This window comes from Rhamphochromis sp. 'chilingali' (genome assembly GCF_963969265.1).
Source record: "Rhamphochromis sp. 'chilingali' genome assembly, chromosome: 11".
Classification (NCBI taxonomy): Eukaryota; Metazoa; Chordata; class Actinopteri; order Cichliformes; family Cichlidae; genus Rhamphochromis; species Rhamphochromis sp. 'chilingali'.
In genome coordinates, this window is record NC_137938.1 from 29,540,564 (window position 1) to 29,561,536 (window position 20,973).

Below are 20,973 nucleotides of genomic sequence, written 5' to 3' on the forward strand. Positions count from 1 at the left end.
CTCGCATGTAACTACTGTCACTACGAGGATAATTATTCATCCTCAAAAAATCTGCTAAGATACCAGCGTAGAGCTCTTATTTCAAAAAGTTATGTTCATAAACATGATAGACGAGAGAAAAAGAAAATCCTTCACCTTTTCCCTGTGGAACTTTTTCCTCGACAAAGATGATGTTTAATCTAAATCGCAGTGAATCAAAGAATGATAGAAATGTTAGCTTTGCATAAAACTTTGATATTTCTTCCATATTTAAGATATAAAAACTTACATTCTTACGAGCTTCATAGAGAAGTCATTTCCACATATGTGAGGTTTTTTAAGAACTGTTCAGGAAGCGATGTAAAAAGAGGAAATAACACAAAAGTATGAGTGTGAATATTAGATAGATGCTTTTACCAGAAGTGGCTGTTAACAGTAACACCTTCTTTTCTGACCATGATCTCCACAACACGTCTTGCACCACTGAATGTGCTGTAAACATTTCTATTCACTTAGTAATAATGTTCATTATTTGGCTGAAGGAATAAAGTAGATTAATGTTTCTATTTTCTAAACAAGAAACTGAAAGTTAAAAACAGTAACAGTAAGACTGATGTTGTGTAAATTTCATTAATAAATAATATGTACAATATTACTTATTAATGAATATAGGTGTGTTCACCTGTCACGTGCACAGATAAATTAAATTTTCTATCAAAGCCTACAGAAATTGAATTTAATGTTTTTCATCTTTGGCAGTTACACAAGTTGACACTAGGTGGGAGTGTTTTCGGGGGTTAGTTTGTCCTGTCTCTGAGCAGGAGCGTTTTCATTTCATGTTGTATGTGCGGTGTACTACCTGTGTTAAGCTTTGGCTTCCAATCTTTCACCGTGCTGGTCTTGATCCTGTGACTTTCTGGATAGATTAGTATAGAATAAGTAATCTATGCTCAGAAAACAAATGATTTAGTATGCATACTAAAAAATGTCTTTCTAAATCACCACCCACAGTCACACACCAGAGGCTGTAAATTCACATGTAACACTCAGGAGGCACGGTGCAAAACATAAGATCTAAAAATCATTAAAGTATAACCACAAACTAACTGAAATAAAGAATATTAATAATCAAAAACATAAACACTGAATCACCAGACTCAGGACCTTGACAGTAAGGATGGAAACCTTACGCACTAAAAGGAATTTAAGACAAACAAAAATTAGAGCAAGAAACTCTGATGTACGAAAAGTAAACTGTATTGGAAATGTTGTTATTTTGCTGCTGCCTGAGCTTCTTTAAGGCAGACTCAGGTGTGTGTACAATGATCCTGTGTTCTGAGTAATCATGGACTTTGTTTAACATGCATGTTATGATGTAGTTCATATGAAAACTCACACTATGGGGTTGCATTATTAAATATAGTAACTTGTTGAATGATATATACATTTTTATTACATTCTGCCTTTATTATTATTGCTGCCTGCAGTTCAGACCTGACACAAACACAATAATACAAATAATATTGACAAATAATATTGAATATTGAAACTGAAACTCAGACCTGGCACCCATGGAAAACATTTAACATGTTGTGAAATAAGAAATACAACAATAAAACACAAACTATTGAGCAGTTCAAATCATTTGTTGTGCTCATCTGTCACTACAAGGCCTTCAGACGATTAGATAGTTTATTCCAAAAATGCATTACATCTTCTTGGCTGTGGAGAATAGATAGAAACAATTACATTTGATAACTGTAAATTTACAGGGCACTCTCATATAGTACATGAGATTACAAAGGTTGCACATCTGCCAATGGAACAATGCATCATAGTGTTGAAATCTCCCAATTCTTTGAATCTTTGGGCTGAAGGAAGGACAATACTCGGTGTATAAATGCTCAATCAGCAATCATTTATTTCCATACAATTCAACACAAAGAGCATTTAGAACCATCATGATGGGGAGACCTGCCTGCAGAGGGTCACAGCAAGTCTCAAAATGGTGACGGGTTGCTTAGCTTTTTATAGTCTCTAGTGGCCCCCACCTAGTCGTAAAAGCCTAAATATTCACATTCTTTCTCTTTTACGGCGCCTAAGTTATGACCTTGGCTCCCTGTCTTTCTGCTCTTCTGAAAGTTTGGGGTATGGAATGTGGTCTGTCTATCTCCCCTGTCTTAGACACAGAGTCTCCTGCTTACAACCTTCTTTTCATGATTCAACAATTAAGCATGTAATACATTCACAGCAGATCAAGGATACAGAGTGATGCACACTTATCTAATAAACTAATAAGTGAATATGTTCTTTTAACTCAAAAGTATAACGAGAACTAAACTACATACAGGTCACACACTCTATATTAAAGGGTATAATATGATCTACAGCAGTATCATACTTCAACTACTTTGATTACATATATAAGGTAACATATGATAACAGAATAATATCACAATAGCTATGCAAGATCTCCCTCTTAAAAACAGAAAAAGCGCAGATTTGTTGATCAGTGATATCTCTGTTTCCTGAACTCTTACTTCTGACCAGCTCCTTGACCAACCTCACCTGAGAAGTTGCATCAGATGTGGTGCAGTGGACAGAGCAGTGCTAGGTGGCATTTAATTGAGTGAAAAAGGCTCTCTGTGCAGAACCTCTGCTCCACACTCCTAAATTTGCCCTCCCTTTTGTTCAGTAGACTGTACTGAGCAGATGGCTGGAGGCTATTTTGTCTCAGTACATAGTAGTCGACTACTGAGTTGTTTAAATCAGCCAAAAGTTGTCAGAGCGTCAAAGCTATAATAGAACTGTGAAGTAAGAGTGCTTGGCATCTCTCCACTATCAACTCCTTGAATGCTAATTCACACTCAGCTTTCACCACACCCCTTTAAAGAGATTCCATCATGTAAAGCATGCTATTAGGCTAGGTTGGTTAGCTACACAGTGGTTATTCAATGCATTTCAATAAAGACTAGTATAACAGATAACTGATTTTTTTTCACATTAGTATCATTTAACTGCCAAACAAAAAATACAGCAAAATCTTACAATCTTAAGAAAAAAATCTTATCTATTGGATCATTTTCAAGGTCAGCATCACTGACTCTTTGGAGCTGTGTTAATGACATCATACTCTGAAGAGCTGACGGTTCTACCGCTCAGTGACATATAAGTTCTGTCCTCTTCTTTTGGCTTCACATTCTTTCGTACTTTGCTGCAAAAAAAAGAAACAAATGAATTATTTGAAAGCATGCTATAAAAACATCAGTAGGCTTTCCATTGTGAACATACTAACATACCAAAGGCATGCCAAACAGATGACACTGACACTGAAAAACACGCCAGTGAGGACCCAAGGAACGACTCCACTGTAAAGTCCACAGTGCATTTCAGACCCTGCCATGAGAAATAAAGCCATGGACATTATATTCCTAATCAACTAATACTTAAGTTACAAGTAATTATTCTGGCATCATGACATGGATCAGCTCCAACAGAACAAATCTGATCATTGTCAGCTTGTTTGCTTGTTTGTTTTTACCATAATTAATAGTATTTATGGGTACACTTGAGACCCTGTTGACTATCATAGCCCTTGACAGAATCTTGCACACTGGTAGCATCAACTTTAATGCTTTAATTTATAAAGTATATCTATTATATGTGTTAGTACTACAGCATGTCAGAGTCACATTGGTGTTTGTTGGTACTGGACCAAATGAACAGCATATTCTAGTGTCTTAAACAAAGTCTTAAACAGTATAGTCTGGCTGATTTAAGAGATTTAATACTCTACAAATTGTAGAGTGGTAAGCCCGTCTTGATTCCTTTTTCTTTAATTTCTGAGGTTAACTGTTGATTCAATACTGACCATAGATGTGAGTGTGAATCAATTTTTCTCTGTGTGTTTGCCCAGTGACAGACTGCAGAATTTGATAAGCAGAAGAAAATGGAAGGATACATTTTTCAAATTTATGAGACTGATTGACAGGTAGCCCACTGAGTTACCACTGTGAGAGGATCAGTCAAAGCCCCACTGAATACAGTTTAGTACACCTACACAAACGATGTAACAACACAACAATTGGTAACATGTTAGTGAAGGTGGTCATAAACCAAAGTGAACAATTTACATTTTGTACTACGCATCATTGTATTTATTGAAGTATATCCAGCCTTTTTATAGTTATTTGGGATAATCCCATTGCAATGATGTAAACCATATTGTCTTGCTTTTCTGATTTGTGCTGTTATAAATAGGAATGTATTTTATTACTGTGGTTGAGACATTAAAACCATCTGTGCTATAGTCTTTGGTGAGCTGTGATACTTACACCAGATACCCAGAAATGTCAGAAAAATGAAATAGGCTACTAGCAAGGGACAGTGGCATTCAGTGTAGTAGTTGTAGAGTATAAGAGAGGTGAATTATGAATTATTAGAGGTGAATTATTATATGAGAGGTGGATTATGTGTTGCTAAAATTCTGGATGAATAGAAATGCCTAAAAATGTGATACATAGACTGGACTTGAGTCAGATTAGAACAGGGGTAGGCAACTCCAGGCCTCGAGTGCCAGTGTCCTGGAGGTTTTAGATGTGTCCATGATCCATCACAGCTGATTTAAAGGGCTAAATGACTCCTCAGCATTTCTTGAAGTTCTCCAGAGGCCTGGTAATGAACTAATCATTGGATTCAGGTGTGTTAACCCAGGGTGCGATCTAAAACCTGCAGGACACCGGCACTCGAGGCCTGGAGTTGCCTACCCCTGGATTAGAATGTGCAAATCCAATCTTGTTTTCAGCCTGGCAAAAAGATACCTGACTGAATTTAGAGGCTACAGTGTTTAAACTAGTTCCTGTACCAAATAAAGTCTCTTGCTCTCCATCAGCTCTGTACGAGATGTAGTTCCTCACTGCTGGGTTGGCATTACTGCTGCATGTTAGACTCACATTGTTGTTGTCTGGTACTGGACCAGAAGGACTGACTGAAACTGTGATGTTTTCAGGTGGATTGGAAAAATGAGTTTTAAAAAATTAAAATTAGTGGTGTACTGTACATTGGGTATTGCACTTTCTGACATAAAGCCTTATAAATCTATTTAAAAAGATGACATGACTTAAATAATAAACAAATTCATGCCCTGAGTTTTATAACATTGCTTGCAAGACGCCTTATACTTCTAAATTGGAAAAATAAAGCCCCCTCCAACTCATTCTGCTTTATTAAGAGACACAATGTATCATTTACAGTTGGAGAAAATTAAATTTTCATTAAGAGATAATGTTAAACAGTTTTACCTAATTTGGCAACCCTTTATAGATTACTTTAATAAGTAAAACTGTGAGGTATGGCCTCCTCCCGTATCTGCCCCAAGATTATATATATGGGTCTACGCAGGTGCTGTTTTTTTTTTGTTTGTTTGTTTTGTTTGTTTGTTTGTTTTTTGTTTTCTTTGTTTTTTGTTTTTGTTTTTTGTTTTTTGTTTTTGTTTTGTTTTTTTGGGGGGGGTTCGTTTGTTTTGGTTTGTTTGTTTGTTTTTGTTTGTTTGTTTGTTTGTTTGTTTGTTTTTTTCCCTCTCTCTCTCTCCTTTGAATATACTTATTTTGGATAATAAATGTGTATGTATAGACATAGATTTGATTGTTTATATAATGGTAATTATATTTTATGTAAAAAGGATGGGGAGAGGAAGGAAGGGAAGGGGAAAAAGAGGGGAGGGGAAGGGAAAAGGGGTAAAAAAGAAAAAAAAACTATGTCAATGTAAATGAGATATATACTTTGTTGCCTGATTTGAATAAAGAAAGGAAAAAATAAAAAATAAAAATAAAAAGATGACATCTTAAGAATGCTTGGACCTTACTGTAGCCTACTGCTTCTTCTGCATAAAAAAGGGTTATGCATGTGAAATGTTATGCATAAACTAAAGAGCTATTTAAAATAATTTAGATCAGACAAAAGTGTGGTTTTTTACTTGAATGTAAAAAAAACTGCAATACCACAATCACTTGGTTGTTTAAATTGGATATTGACATGTATTTCATTAAGTCTGATTTTTGTATTGAAACAACAGTTTAAGAATGCTAATCCATTTTTCTTTTTAATGCTGATAATCAAGGCCTTGATTATTAAACATTCACACTTCATTTAATGACCATCAGTAATTGTGACCATGTTTGTAGAAGCAGATGTTTTGGCAGTTTGCTGGTCCTGAGCATTCAGGAGTGTGTTAGCACAATACCAATGAGATAAATGTACTGCAAAACATTCCATATTGTATGAAACTGTTAGTGAGTCGACTGTAGCTGGATTAACCCATCCCTAACTGCTTGTGTGGATTAGTGGAATTCCTAAAGTTATTGACAGTAAATTTATTGTAAATGAATACTAACATTTAGGGTAAAATCTTGATAATATCTCTTAACTGGCTTTGTAGAGCACAGGATATCAGTGACTAAGGTATCAAATCTCCTTGATCTCCACTGCATCATGTATGTGGGTTAAACAAGAGTATTTACAGTTGCACCAAATACAAACCTTGAGGTTCTGCAGAGCTTTTAAACTTGCTCATACAAAATTGTTGACTGGCAGATCCCAGAGAGTTGAAGCTACGGCAGAGCAGGGTGGAAAAATGCTTCACATGTGGTTGACTCAGAATGAAGGAGCTCCTGTGAACTGTGATGTTTAGAGTCTCACTGAATATTTCAAATCCACCAGACTGATTGACAGGTTCTCCATTCAAATACCACTGTACAGCAGGGGAAGGGTTTCCGTCAGTGTCACAGGAACAGTTAACTTGACTTGCAGTTTTAACACAATCTGATGAAAACAGGATCTGTGGAAGAACTGTCATTGAAAGAAAGTGAGAGGAGTCAGTAAAAAACAACCTTGATGATTGAAAAATTTTTGCAAAAATTACCAAAAAAAAATGAACTGACAAAGTGACCGGTAAAATGCTGTGTGTAAAGATGGTCATGTCTCAAACTGATCTGGAGATAACCAAAAATGTCAGAAAAATGGAAAACACTAATGTGTTGTTACAATTTCTAACAAAAATACAGTAGTATAATTTAATTTTGAGATACATACAATGAATCTCAAGCTGAGTCACATTAGAACGTTCAACTCCGAGCTTATTTTCAGCCTTGCAGAAAAATGTCCGTCTGTTTCTGAAGACTTGAATGTTTAAACTAGTTTCTGTTCCAATTAAAGTCTCCTGGTCTCCATCAGCTCTGTACCACATGTAGTTCCTCACTGCTGGGTTGGCATTACTGCTGCATGTTAGACTCACATTGCTGTTCTCTGGTACTGGACCAGAAGGACTGACTGAAACTGTGATGTTTTTAGGTGAATCTAAAGAATGAGTATTAAAAAATGAAAATTAGTTGTGTATTGTACATTGGGTATTACACTACCTGTCATAAAGCCTTATAAATTTATTTAAAAAGATAACATCTTAAGAATGCTTGCACCTTATTTTAGCCCACTGCCTAAGTCTTCTGAAAATAAAGTGTAAAACAATGAAATGTTGCGCATACACTAAAGAACTATTTAAGATCATTTTGATCAGACAAAAGCTGTGGTATTTTAGTTGAATCCAAAAAAAAGCAATAACACAATCACTTGTATGTAATGGATATTAACGTGTATTTCACGAAGTCTGATTTATGTATTAAAACAACAGTTTAAGAATGCTGTAACTTTTTAATTAAAAAAATACACTGTTTCTATTTGCTGTGTATTGGAAAAACATGGTGTATAAAACTCTGTTCTAATGATCTGACTCTTTGATGCTGGGTTATACTGATGATATGTAAAGCAGATGTGAAATGTGATATTTACACTGAACATCTATTTGAATGCTGCTGGAACGTCCAACTCCAATCTCATTTTCAGCATTACAGAAAAATGTCCGTCTGTCTCTGGAGACTTGAATGTTTAAACTGGTTCCTGTACCAATAAACGTCTCCTGGTCTCCATCAACTCTGTACCAGGTGTAGTTCCTCACTGCTGGGTTGGCATTAGTGCTGCAGGTCAGACTCACATTGCTGTTCTCTGGTACTGGACCAGAAGGACTGACTGAAACTGTAATGTTTTTAGGTGAATCTGAAAATTAAGGAATAAAACATACAAACTAAAATGTTAAGACAGTTTTCTTTGCAGAAGTAGTGTTTATAAATTGGGTACAATGCCTTCAGTATATATTTTTTCCCATTAAATTAATAACTCATACACATCTAACACCAAACAGGAGAGAAGGGAGCAAACCGCACTGATTTTACTGATTTTTTCTTTAATCAAGAAAATTTGTAGAGTGATAGTAAGAAGTTGCTTTGGCCCTTTCTTTCTAAATACTGATGTATCCAATAAAAATGATTTTTCTTTGTCTTTTTATTGACTGACTGAACAATGCAACTTACAGTCACTTCACCAACTTTATACTTCTTTTTACTGAGTGTCAAAAACTACCCATTCATCATCTTCCAGGGGGGTTGGAGCCTAGTCCAAATGCCACTGGGTGAGAGGCAGTGTACACTGACACAGACAGTGATTCTGTCCTGTGGGCAATTTTAGAATCTCCAGTAAACCCACCCCTCCTTCTGTGGGTGGGAAGAGAAACACCACATAGAAAGGCTCCAGCCAGATGGTGGACTTTTTTGATACTTCTTTTTCTCTGTGTCTTATTTTGAGTTTGGTCCCCATGGAAATGATAAATGCCCTGGTTCTTACATACCGCTATTGTACTCAACTTAAACCGCTTCATACAACATGCCTCATCCTTCACCTAATTTATGTTTAAGTGTTTTCTGATTAAAATAACAGAGAAAGTGTTTTGTTCATCAGACATGGACCCGTACAAAGCCGCGTCATATAACGTGCGGAGGGCGGTGAAAGAGGCGAAGCAGCGCTACGGGAGGAAACTAGAGTCACAACTCCAACAGAGTGACTCTAGGAGCCTGTGGCGGGGACTAAGGACAATAACAGACTATAAAGCACCAACAACCGGTATGACGAACGCGGCCGTGACTCTGGCAGACGAGCTGAACACTTTCTATGCTCGCTTCGAGGCTGCAGCTAAGGTCTCCAACAATGCTAGTGTTGGCGGCGCTAACGGCTGCAGACAGGAAGATACTGCCAGCACCGGAAACGTGCTCGTCATCTCCGAGCATGAAGTAAGGAGAGCCTTCAAAAGAGTGAACACCAGGAAAGCAGCAGGACCAGACGGCATCCCAGGTCGTATCCTAAGAGACTGCGCATACCAGCTAGCTCCTGTGTTCACTGAGATATTCAACATCTCTTTATCTCAGTCGGTGATCCCCACATGCTTCAAAGAGTCCATCATTGTTCCTGTCCCGAAGAAACCCCACCCTGCTTCTCTCAATGACTATCGCCCTGTAGCCCTCACCTCAGTAGTGATGAAGTGCTTTGAACGCCTGGTCAGAGACTTCATCATTTCTTCACTACCAGACACACTGGACCCACTACAGTTCGCTTACCGTCCAAATCGTTCCACAGACGATGCCATCTCTCATCTCCTCCACACATCACTCACTCACTTGGACACTAGAAGGGGGAATTATGTTAAAATGCTCTTCATAGACTACAGCTCTGCATTTAACACCATAATTCCCTCCACACTCACCACCAAGCTGGAGCATCTGGGACTCAGCTCATCTATGTGTCAGTGGATCTCCAACTTCCTAACTGGCAGACCACAGGCAGTAAGGATGGGCGGACATGTCTCAGCCTCCACCACTCTCAGCACTGGAGCCCCCCAGGGGTGTGTTCTGAGCCCCCTGCTGTACTCTTTGTACACATATGACTGTGTGGCCACTACCAGCTCCACCACCATCATCAAGTTTGCTGACGACACCGTCGTGGTGGGCTTGATCTCTGATAACAATGAGACGGCCTACCTGAAGGAGATTAGGAATCTGGAGAACTGGTGCCAGAGGAACAACCTCCTTCTAAACGTCAGTAAGACAAAGGAGCTGATAGTGGACTTCAGCACTAAGCAGGAGAGGAACTACCAGACCCCCGTCATCAACGAGTGCCCAGTGGAGAGAGTGGACAGCTTCAAATACCTCGGAGTTCACATCACGCAGGACCTGTCATGGTCCTGTCACATCAACACCATGGTGAAAAAGGCCCGTCAGCGTCTCTACCACCTCAGACGCTTGAGAGACTTCCAACTGCCCTCCAAGGTGCTCAGGAACTTTTACTCGTGCACCATAGAGAGCATCCTGGCGGGAAACATCTTAACCTGGTTCGGGAACAGCACCATGCAGGACAGACAAGCTCTACAGAGGACTGTGCGGTCAGCTGAGCGCACCATCCGCTCCGAGCTCCCTGACCTGCACTCAATCTACAGCAGGCGGTGCCAGACCAAGGCCAGGAAGATCGTGAAGGACCTCAGCCATCCCAACAACAGACTGTTCTCTCTGCTGAGGTCAGGAAAGCGATTCCGCTCCCTGAAGACCAACACAGAGAGACTGAGGAGGAGCTTCTTCCCGCAGGCGATACGGTCTCTCAATCACACCACCACACAGTACTGACCCACACATATGGTTCTTACACACACACTGGACTTTCTGGACATTGTTTTTGCACACATTGTTTTTTTGCACAACACTGGTCACTATATTCTTCATTTCCGGTTAATACTTGTACAGCTGCTGTTATTGTGTATATATTTATTTATATTTAGATTTCTTCATACATTCTTATATAGTTCTATATTGTGTATTTTGTTGTACAGTTATTTTATTTTCAACTTTAATTTATATATTTTATCTTATTCCTTCCCAGTTAAATTTACCCTTCATTCTAATTTGTGTTGTACAGTTATTTCATTTTTAACCATAATTTATATTTTATTCCTTCTTAGTTAAATTTACCCTTTTTAATTTTTCATATTTATTTCCTATCTTATTCATAGCCTTTTCCTTTTTTGTTTTCTTTAGGTCATGAGCAGTTGTCCAAGCATTTCACTACATATCGTACTGTGTATGACTGTGTACGTGACAAATAAAATTTGAATTTGAGATAACAGCTTATCTAAATATCGTTACCCGAGGATATTTGGTGTGCAAATTGGCTCCAGTCTGCATGCCAACCTTCCAAATAGTAGATAACCTGCTCTACCTTCTGAGCTACACCAGGCACGTGCGAGGGGCGGCTTGAGCACCTGCCCCTTTCCTGATGGGTGTCCCAAATGCCCTTTTCTTGAGGCAATTGTTTTATGTGTGTTTTATGCATGCGGCGTGTCTGCGCAGAAACATTGGGTAGGATGTGTTTTGAGGCAGGACGCACATTTTTTGCTGTTTGAGCGGTGCCCATATGACAAGCCATTTCAGCCACGAGTTTTCTACGCGAGTTTTCTAACACGTCTGGTTAAGAAATGCCGTAAAAAACACTGTTTAATTGCGTTGACCTGACAGAATACCGTATTTTACACCAGGAAGTGGCGTCTTAAACGCCCTTTCTGAACGGCAGAAAAAAACACACTTTTACCTGTCTTTGAACGCCACTCAGCAAAAAATGGCATTCAAAGACAGATTAAAAACTGTTTTTTCCGGCGTTCAGTGTCAGCTGTGAAGGCGTTTAAAACGCTGTTTACTTGAAACTATGCAGGGCCTTTCCCATGGCGTTAAACTGCATTTCTTACGCCATTTCTTAACCAGATGTGTTAGAAAACTCGCAATATTTGGCAGAAATGGCTATGCAGAGCTGTAGAAGAAGCAAATTAAATGTGAGACGCAGACTGATGCAACAAAAACCAGTTAGTAGGTGTACAGCGTACACCTAGTATGCGTTCACAGCATACACATAGTCTATAGCACAGAGATGAACCTTATTATTACATGTTGGTAAGTTGTCTTGTGACAACTGACAAATTGAAACAGATGAGCGTGCTGTGTGTGCAACAGCGCGACAAACATTACCTGTCCTTTTATTAACTGCACAAGTAGTGCTGGTCATTAGCTGCCAGCTAACTGGGTAAGGGTCTGTAGCTCTGTCCACCGTTTCAGGGAACATATTTAGTTTTAAAGTAAGTTACAGGGCTTTTCCTGCCTTCCTGGAGGGCTTATATTTCAATAAAAACGATCTAATACGCATATCCAAATAATTATGGATTATTATAATTATGATTTTTAAAAAACACACCCTATGTTATTAAAGAAAATACATTAAGAAACAAAATATATTAGATTTATATTTCAAATATGACAAAATGCTGATTTTACAAAATTATTGTATCTTTACAGTTTAAACATTTAATAAGCTTTCTGCCTGCACAGAGTGTACAGTCAAACAAATTGAATCCTCATAAATTCATGTTTATTACTTAATTTGTTTATTTTCATCCCTTTATTATTATAGCACTAGGAATAAATAATGAAGGAATTATTCTGGATCAACACCATGATGCAAACTTGTGGCCATAGTATATACAGTATTCTGGAGAAGGTTTTTTATGAGTATAGATTTTTTAAATTATAACTCATGATGTGATATTGTCCAGACATGCCCTGTAAGGACATGAGGAGGAAACAGTGTTGAAAGGAGTTGTGTGAGGCAGTGGATCTCTCACCAGTTACATTAAAAAGAGCACAGGTATCAATAACACATCTACCAGCTGTTCCACTGCAAAGGTATTCAAGTATAAAAATAATAATAAACACAATGTTTTGGTTCTATAACATTTTCTATCATTACTTTATTATAGATTAGGTACAAGAGTTGTTAAGTGTGGATAATTAAATAATAGATTAGTGCAATAGCAAAGTGTGCCTTGTTGTCAGATGGACAGCAAGTGGAGAGTGATAGATGAGATGAGGAGATAGAAGAGAGGCAAAGAGTGATTCACAGGCAGAGACTAGTTTATTTCTCACAGTTTTATTGCCTTGTGGTTCCAAGCGCTGTCACCAATCTTTGCATTTTATTATTATTTCATGACACTTGTTTAATCAGCAACCATTTCTCATATGGACTTTTTACAGTCTCAGATCAACACAGCCCTGCCCTCCAGTACTATCAGCAGCAGGAGCAGCAGCAACCCCTCAACAACAACATTGTACCCATCAGGTAAAACATGGGCTAAGTTTGCTTTGCACTGTCCCCACCTGATGACAGTGATATAGTATGATGATGTTCCATATTAGATTCCTGATGGTTGGTGGGTGTGGCTTCAGCCTGGTTCTATGTGCCCCTTTTTAACTTTGCGCACCGCCCCTTTAAACATCTCTGCACAGCCCTGAGCTACACTCACCCCAGCCACCCCTCCTGAGCTAAAACCAACCAACCTCACCTCCCCTGAGCTACAGTCCCACTTTACCCAGTTGTGTTCATCATCCATATTTAATGAGTGTGTATTTATTGCCTCTATCTACCCACATTTCTTTGTTGCATTGGACTGTTGAATATTCATTTTCTCACTCACATTTGTCCTGGTTTGCATTCAAAGACATTATTGGCTACCATCTGGATTTTTCTGCTACACCTGAACAAAGGTTGATTTTTTATTTACTATCTGTGGCCTGAGTCTGGAACTGGGGCCTCATTCTCACATCACATAACAGTTATCTGAATTTTGTTTTTTTTTTAATAATTCTGTTTTACTGGTTGTGTAGTCACAAAACAAATATCATAACTTGGGGAAAATACATGATACTATATATAGTAAGTGAAACTCTGAAATTGAAAAATGTAAAGTGAAAAGCAACTGTCAAATGTGACTGACTAAATGTAGTTTTAGTCTTAGAGAGAATAAATAACAGATCTAGATAACTGTATTTATTACTAAATACATTACTACTACTATTTAAACGTTATTACTATTTATTTCATTTGAGAAGAGAAAAATAAACTCACATGAAATATCAGGAGTTAAACTTGTTTCAGCAGTGACATCAGGGCTACCATCTTGTTTCTGGTAGACAGCAGTGCAGGAGATTTTATTTCCATGATGGAGGTGAGAAGCAGTGAAATTCATAACAGAGGTCCTGACTTTAGTTTTGTCCTGATTCTCCTGCAGTGTCTCCTGACTCTGACCCAGGTTAGAGCTCCATGTCAGAGCTGGAGGATGAGACCAACATGGAGCTGGAGCTGGAGCTGGAGCAGAGCACGTCAGACTCACTGAGGCTCCCTCCTCCACCTCCAGTGTGGATGGAGTCAGAGTCGGTGAGGGAGGATCATCTGGCAAAAAGATCAGTCAATAAAGAAATGAGCAGTAATTAATTTCAGGTTTTTATATTCTGTGTAAAATCCAGTGAATTCACAATGAAGTAAAAGCAGCTTGACTCGTGTCATTTATTCACATGAATTGTCTTTATATGGATATAAAAACTTACCTATGAATGAAATATCTACACCAGCTTGTGTAAAAGTGAATTTCAGTGCATTATTACACTCCAGTCTGAAGTAATATTTAGTACTTTGAAGAAGACTTGCATTATTGAAAGTTGTGGTGCAGTCTTTCTTTGTTAAGTCTCCTCTCCATTCTTTAGTTACAAGCAGTTTTACAGCTCCACTGACCCAATATGCTTCACATGTATGATCTAACATGTTTTTAAAGCTCTTCTCTACGTCAAAGAAGCAGGGGATGATCACACAGGATCCACTCACGACATTTATATTCTGTGGCACTGTGATCCCCCACGTTCCACCTGAAAAAGATAATGCTTTTAATTTCATTACAATAATTGGTATATTGTACTACAGTCGATTCCATTTTTTCTGCTTCTCCAGTTCAGGGTCGCTAGGGATCTGGAGCATGTCCCAGTTGACATGTGGCAGGAGGCAGGATACACCCTGGACCAGTTGCTAATCTGTTACTGAACTAACATATAGAGACACTCATATACTCAAGTCCGGGCAGCTAACAATCACTAGTTAACCAAACCCTGTGCACATCTCTGAACTGTGGGAGGAAGCCAGAGTGCCATGACAGAACCCAATCAGACAGGAAGAATATGCAAACTCCACACAGTACACAGTGTCCCCATTCAATCATACTAATAGAATTCTATTTGGATAATAGTCAGGGTATGTAATCAATAAAGTAGGAATATTAATGAAATTGAAAGGTAATTTGTTCACTTTAATATTATGAAAGACAGACATACCAGCTTCTTTTGCACTCTGACTGAATTGTTAATGGAACGTGCCACTACATACCATAAAGCCAAGTGACAAAAGTAAAACTGCTCTGCAAATACTTTCCAGTTTGAGCACCAGAGTGAAATTAAAAACGTATACAAACACATGCGTAAAGTGAAATAACTAATTTTTTTTTTTTTTTTTTTAAAAACCCTACATGTTAATTTGACAAAAAATAAAAATTGTAGTTTAAACTTTAAAAAATTGTCAAATGTGACTCATTACATGTAGAATTGTTTTATTCTAAGCCAGTATTAGAGAGTTCCTACAGAAGTAAACAATATTGCTTGGAAATTGTATGTTTTACTGGATATTTTAGGTCATATATTCTCAGAAAGGAAGACCTGCAGTTCACTTTAATCATTAAGACAATCATACATCAAGGAAATCAATTTAAAAGGAAAAGTTTGTATATTTATCAACATTTAGGAGATTAAGTCTTCCATTATGTTTTGCAAATCGCAGAGAAGTCATGATTGCAGAATAACTAAAATCATTACGTTACTAGCTGTTTTATGTCTAATTTGAACAAAGCCAAGAAAAGTAAGTCAATAGCAGTGTGATTATTTACAGTAGAGGACAAATAAACTTACTTGAAATATCAGGAGTTAAACTTGCTTCAGCAGTGACATCAGGGCTACCATCTTGTTTCTGGTAGACAGCAGTGCAGGAGATTTTATTTCCATGATGGAGGTGAGAAGCAATGAAACTTATAACAGAGGTCCTGACTTTAGTTTTGTCCTGATTCTCCTGCAGTGTCTCCTGACTCTGACCCAGGTTAGGGCTCCATGTCAGAGCTGGAGGATGAGACCAACATGGAGCTGGAGCAGAGCACGTCAGACTCACAGAGGCTCCCTCCTCCACCTCCAGTGTGGATGGAGTCAGAGTCGGTGAGGGAGGATCATCTGGCAAAAAGATCAGTCAATAAAGAAATGAGCAGTAATTAATTTCAGGGTTTTATATGCTGTGTAAAATCCAGTGAATTCACAATGAAGTCAAAGCAGCTTGACTAGTGTCATTTATTCATATGAATTATCTTTATATGGATATAAAAACTTACCTATGAATGAAATATCTACACCAGCTTGTGTAAAAATGTATTTCAGTGAATTATTACAATCCAGTGTGAAGTAATATTTAGCACTTTGAAGATAACTTGCATTATTGAAAGTTGTGGTGCAGTCTTTCTTTGTTAAGTCTCCTGTCATTTCTTTAGTTGGCTTTAGTTTTGTATTTTTACTGTTAAATGAAGTTGAATCACTCCAATATGCTTCACATGTATCATCTAAGTTATTGTCAAATTTGCTCTCAACATCAAAGGAGCAGGGGATGGTCACACAGGAGCCTCTCAAAACATTTATATTCTGTGGCATTTTGACGTTGAACGTTTCGCACAGTGCACCTGAAACACAACACAATGAATTGTAAAAAAGAAATGCTAACAGTAATTTACAGCAACAGTACAGTTTTAATTATTGTAGCCTTTATCCAGAGTTATCACTGCTGCTAGGACTTCAGTGTTTAATTCAGGTACAAATGCTAAATATTTTACTGTTAAATATCTAATAAATGGACACCCTTTGTAGTTTAGTAGATGTTTCATGTTAAATAATAATCTTTACATGATGCTGATTTTCTTTCACTCACCCTGCAGCAGAGAACTAATGAGAAGAAAAGTCAGAGTTCCAGCCATCTTGTTACAAAAAAGTGAAGTTTAAAGGAGTCTGAAGTTTGCACAGGAAACAATTTACATGATTATTTGTTAAACATTACCAGTGACAAGCTGTTATGGTGAAAAGTGAAGTAAATTATTTTTTTATCTATTCTGTTAAAACTCTCAAATGATGTTTGAGAATATTTTTAGTGCGTTAGCTCAAGATAACAGCGTGATACAGCACATTTTTTCACTCAGTAACAGGGCTCATTATTATCTTTAAAATATGTGACAATGACAGTAATGGTAATTTTGCAAAGCCCAGCGTTCGCATGTAACTACTGTCACTACGAGGATAATTATTCAGCCTCAAAAAATCTGCTAAGATACCAGCGTAGAGCTCTTATTTCAAAAAGTTATGTTCATAAACATGATAGATGAGAGAAAAAGAAAATTCTTCACATTTTCCCTGTGGAACTTTTTCCTCGACAAATATGATGTTTAATCTAAATCGCAGTGAATCAAAGAATGATAGAAATGTTAGCTTTGCATAAAACTTTGATATTTCTTCCATATTTAAGATATAAAAACTTACATTCTTACGAGCTTCATAGAGAAGTCATTTCCACATATGTGAGGTTTTTTAAGAACTGTTCAGGAAGCGATGTAAAAAGAGGAAATAACACAAAAGTATGAGTGTGAATATTAGATAGATGCTTTTACCAGAAGTGGCTGTTAACAGTAACACCTTCTTTTCTGACCATGATCTCCACAACACGTCTTGCACCACTGAATGTGCTGTAAACATTTCTATTCACTTAGTAATAATGTTCACTATTTGGCTTATTGTATTAATTGGCTGAAGGAATAAAGTAGATTAATGTTTCTATTTTCTAAACAAGAAATTGAAAGTTAAAAACAGTAACAGTGTGAACTACACAACATATTTGATCTCAGTGTCAAATAGTCAAACAATATGTAAAATTATGTACTGTGTTGAAGCCAAATGAACTTACTGTCTTAACAAAGCACTTTTGTAAAATGATTTAATACCCTACTGCGCACATTTTGATGGTACATGTTGAAAATTACTCAACATCATATTATAACTCATTTTGGGCCATTTTATTGCCTAAAATATATATATTTCAGATATAATCCAAGATATTTGTTGTGCAACAATAGTATAAAACGACAAAGAAAATTATTAACTCAGACACCATTACACAACTATTAGAAAGCAATAAAAACATCTGGAAATCTTCCCAAAATGTGAAGAATTGAAAACATTTTTGAAACATATTGACATATGAATGAATGAATGAATGAATGAATGCTTTCTTGGCCATATGCAGGTTGCCCCACAGAGGAATAGGACCCCCCCCGACTTACACACACAACAACAAGACAACACAAGGGAATACAGTCGGAGATCGGCAGCGTTGGGAGAATAACACTGAAAAAATTACACAACATTGGGAAAAGTACAAGAGGAAAAAAAAGAGACCTCTTCACACGCTGGGCAACCTATGGGAGGACAGCATGAGAACAGGAAACAAAAAAAAAAAAAAAAAAAAAAAAAAAAAAAACTCCTCTGCACAGAGAGCACATTAATGTCCACATCACAACATCAGAGCACATGACAAGCCACAGGGGATGGATAGGGGGGTGGGGGGTGATTCGAAGGAACACAGCAGTTGTCCTGCACCATGCTACCATTTCAGCGCGGCACGCAGACCCGCTGCCTTCCCCCGCAGGAACAAGCATCGAAGGCGTTTGGAAGGTCATGGGATGGGAAGAATAGTCATCACACAGTCGTTATCAGGGAGTTGTTTTGGTGGGCTCCAGCCTTGGGCAGCTGGCGCCGTGGTGTCCAAATGTAGAATATTGTTGATTTCTCCTTTATGCGAGCAGCGAATTTAGCACTCTGACACTGGGGCCTCCAAGGACCCCCCAGAGCCTCCAAGAAGGAAAGCTGCTTGTACAAATCGCAGTGTTATTTCAAGGAATAAAATTTTGAAACTGCGTTTTCTTGATTTACTGGGTCGGTACTGCTTGAATTTCCTCTTGCCCCTAAATGGCACCATTTGCTCATCCGTACAATGTTTCTTCGATAGGAAGCTGTTCCAGCTTCATCCTGTCCTTTGTGGCCAGCAGCTGTCGTCGTGAAATGGAGAAAGGTTTTGATGGCTTCCCGCTGTACAAGAGGCATCACAGCAGCAGCATGTGAAATGTGTATAATTTTTTTTGTAGAAATACATGAACAAATAATTACATACACATTGTTATCAAAATCTCCCTCAAAAGTGACCAAAGGAAAAACTGGATTTCTGATGACGTAAAATAAAAAAAACCTTCATAAAACCTGACAAAAACCCTCTATACATATTCTTACACTCACATATATTTTTTGATTTGCAGTTTATGTCATTCTAAATAATGATTATGATGACAATGGTGGCTGTAGCTCAGGAGGTAGAGCAGGTCATTAACTGAGTAGAAGGTTAGTGGTTCAATTCCTGGCTTCCCCTAGTCTGCATGCTAAATGTCCTTTGACAAGATACATCCATTGGAGTGTGAATGTTAGTAGAAAGCACTAAGAAAATGTGCTGGTGTGAATGCACAAGTTGTGTAAAGCGCTCAGAAGAGTAGGAAAGCGCTATATAAGAGCCAGTCTGACCACTATATAAGAACCAGTCCATGTACTATTTGATTATTAGGACAACCATTCTTAACTTCTTCTCACACCATGCGGTCATATGACCATGTGTCAGAAAAGGATGCCCAGCCTTAACATCTCGATTGATGCTTGACTCAAACCTCTTACTGGACTGAAATTTGATACTTTTCCTAACACTCTGATTGGTTGGAATAATTTCACATGTACTGGGCATTAGGCTTTAAAAAAACACTTGTTGCTGCCCTGGGGCAGGGCTGTGCTTTAGAGGGTTAAAGATATTCACAGTAATACAGTGATCATTGGTGGTTGATCTGATATCCTCGTGTTGGTGTTGTTCCCAGATCATCATACTAAATGTTGTTCCAGGATCAACATTGCAAGTGACCAATCAGAATGTTGTGACGTCATACTTTTGCGACTTCGGGAAAAACCGGCGTAAAACAAAAAACTGTACTAAAGCTGCGTGAAACCGCCTCTGTCTGCCGATCAACGGACCCTGACCCTAACCGTAACCCTTTAATAAACAGTAACCAGAATTGATATTGTCCTTGCAACATTGGAATTTCATAAATGCACGAATGGCTTGGCGCGCAAAAGAATAACGTCACAACAATGTGATTGGTCACTTGCAATGTTGAACCTGGAACAACATTTTCATGATGGTCTGAGAACAACACCAACACGAGGATATCAGATCATCCATGATTGGTGACTTGGAGTTCTTTCATAAAAGTCAGTGTCACATAGAGACTTTACACTGAACACACATTTCAGTTCTTTTACATGAGCACCGAGGAGAAAAAAGAATCTGCAGATTAATGCAGACAAAAATTATTCTTAATAATTAGGTCTTTTTTACATCCCTTTTATGGTGTTAAAACGATGCCAGCTTAAAATGACACTGACAATTAATATTGAAACTGAAAATATTAACATTGATTCTAATCTGGCATCATTGTGACCCCATACAATAGCCCTTCTTCATTCATTTCATGTTGTATGTGCGGTGTACTACCTGTGTTAAGCTTTGGCTTCCAATCTTTCACCGTGCTGGTCTTGATCCTGTGACTTTCTGAATAGATTAGTATAGAATGAGTAATCTATGCTCAGAAAACAAATGATTTAGTATGCATACTAAAAAATGTCTTTCTAAATCACCACCCACAGTCACACACCAGAGGCTGTAAATTCACATGTAACACTCAAGAGGCACAGTGCAAAACATAAGATCTAAAAATCATTAAAGTATAACCAGAAACTAACTGAAATAAAGAATATTAATAATCAAAAACATAAACACTGAATCACCAGACTCAGGACCATGACAGTAAGGATGGAAACCTTACGCACTAAAATGAATTTAAGACAAACAAAAATTAGAGCAAGAAACTCTGATGTACGAAAAGTAAACTGTATTGGAAATGTTGGTATTTTGCTGCTGCCTGAGCTTCTTTAAGGCAGACTCAGGTGTGTGTACAACTATCCTGTGTTCTGAGTA

At 37.8% G+C, this 20,973-nt stretch overlaps 1 protein-coding gene across 1 annotated transcript; it reads right to left on the minus strand.

The window, feature by feature from the left end:
* Window positions 1-1,444: 1,444 nt before the first annotated feature.
* LOC308405708 (sialic acid-binding Ig-like lectin 14) lies at window positions 1,445-17,451 on the minus strand. Its single transcript, XM_080896421.1, has 8 exons — window positions 17,391-17,451; window positions 16,789-16,865; window positions 16,403-16,543; window positions 14,334-14,525; window positions 13,855-14,178; window positions 7,822-8,085; window positions 3,279-3,375; window positions 1,445-3,193 (listed from the first exon to the last, which is right to left on the minus strand). Exons 2-8 carry the CDS (start codon window positions 16,832-16,834, stop codon window positions 3,076-3,078), a joined length of 1,182 nt encoding a protein of 393 aa, XP_080752547.1. The 5' UTR covers window positions 16,835-16,865; window positions 17,391-17,451; the 3' UTR covers window positions 1,445-3,075.
* Window positions 17,452-20,973: the final 3,522 nt, after the last annotated feature.

Excerpts from the sequence above, each read along its gene's own strand:
- LOC308405708 (XM_080896421.1), bottom strand. The coding sequence starts at position 16,834 with ATGGCTGGAACTCTGACTTTTCTTCTCATTAGTTCTCTGCTGCAGG. Across the intron at positions 16,544-16,788 it reads CATTAGTTCTCTGCTGCAGG|GTGCACTGTGCGAAACGTTC; the intron begins GTGAGTGAAAGA and ends GTTGTGTTTCAG. Across the intron at positions 8,086-13,854 it reads TTTAACTCCTGATATTTCAT|ATTCACCTAAAAACATTACA; the intron begins GTGAGTTTATTT and ends CTTAATTTTCAG.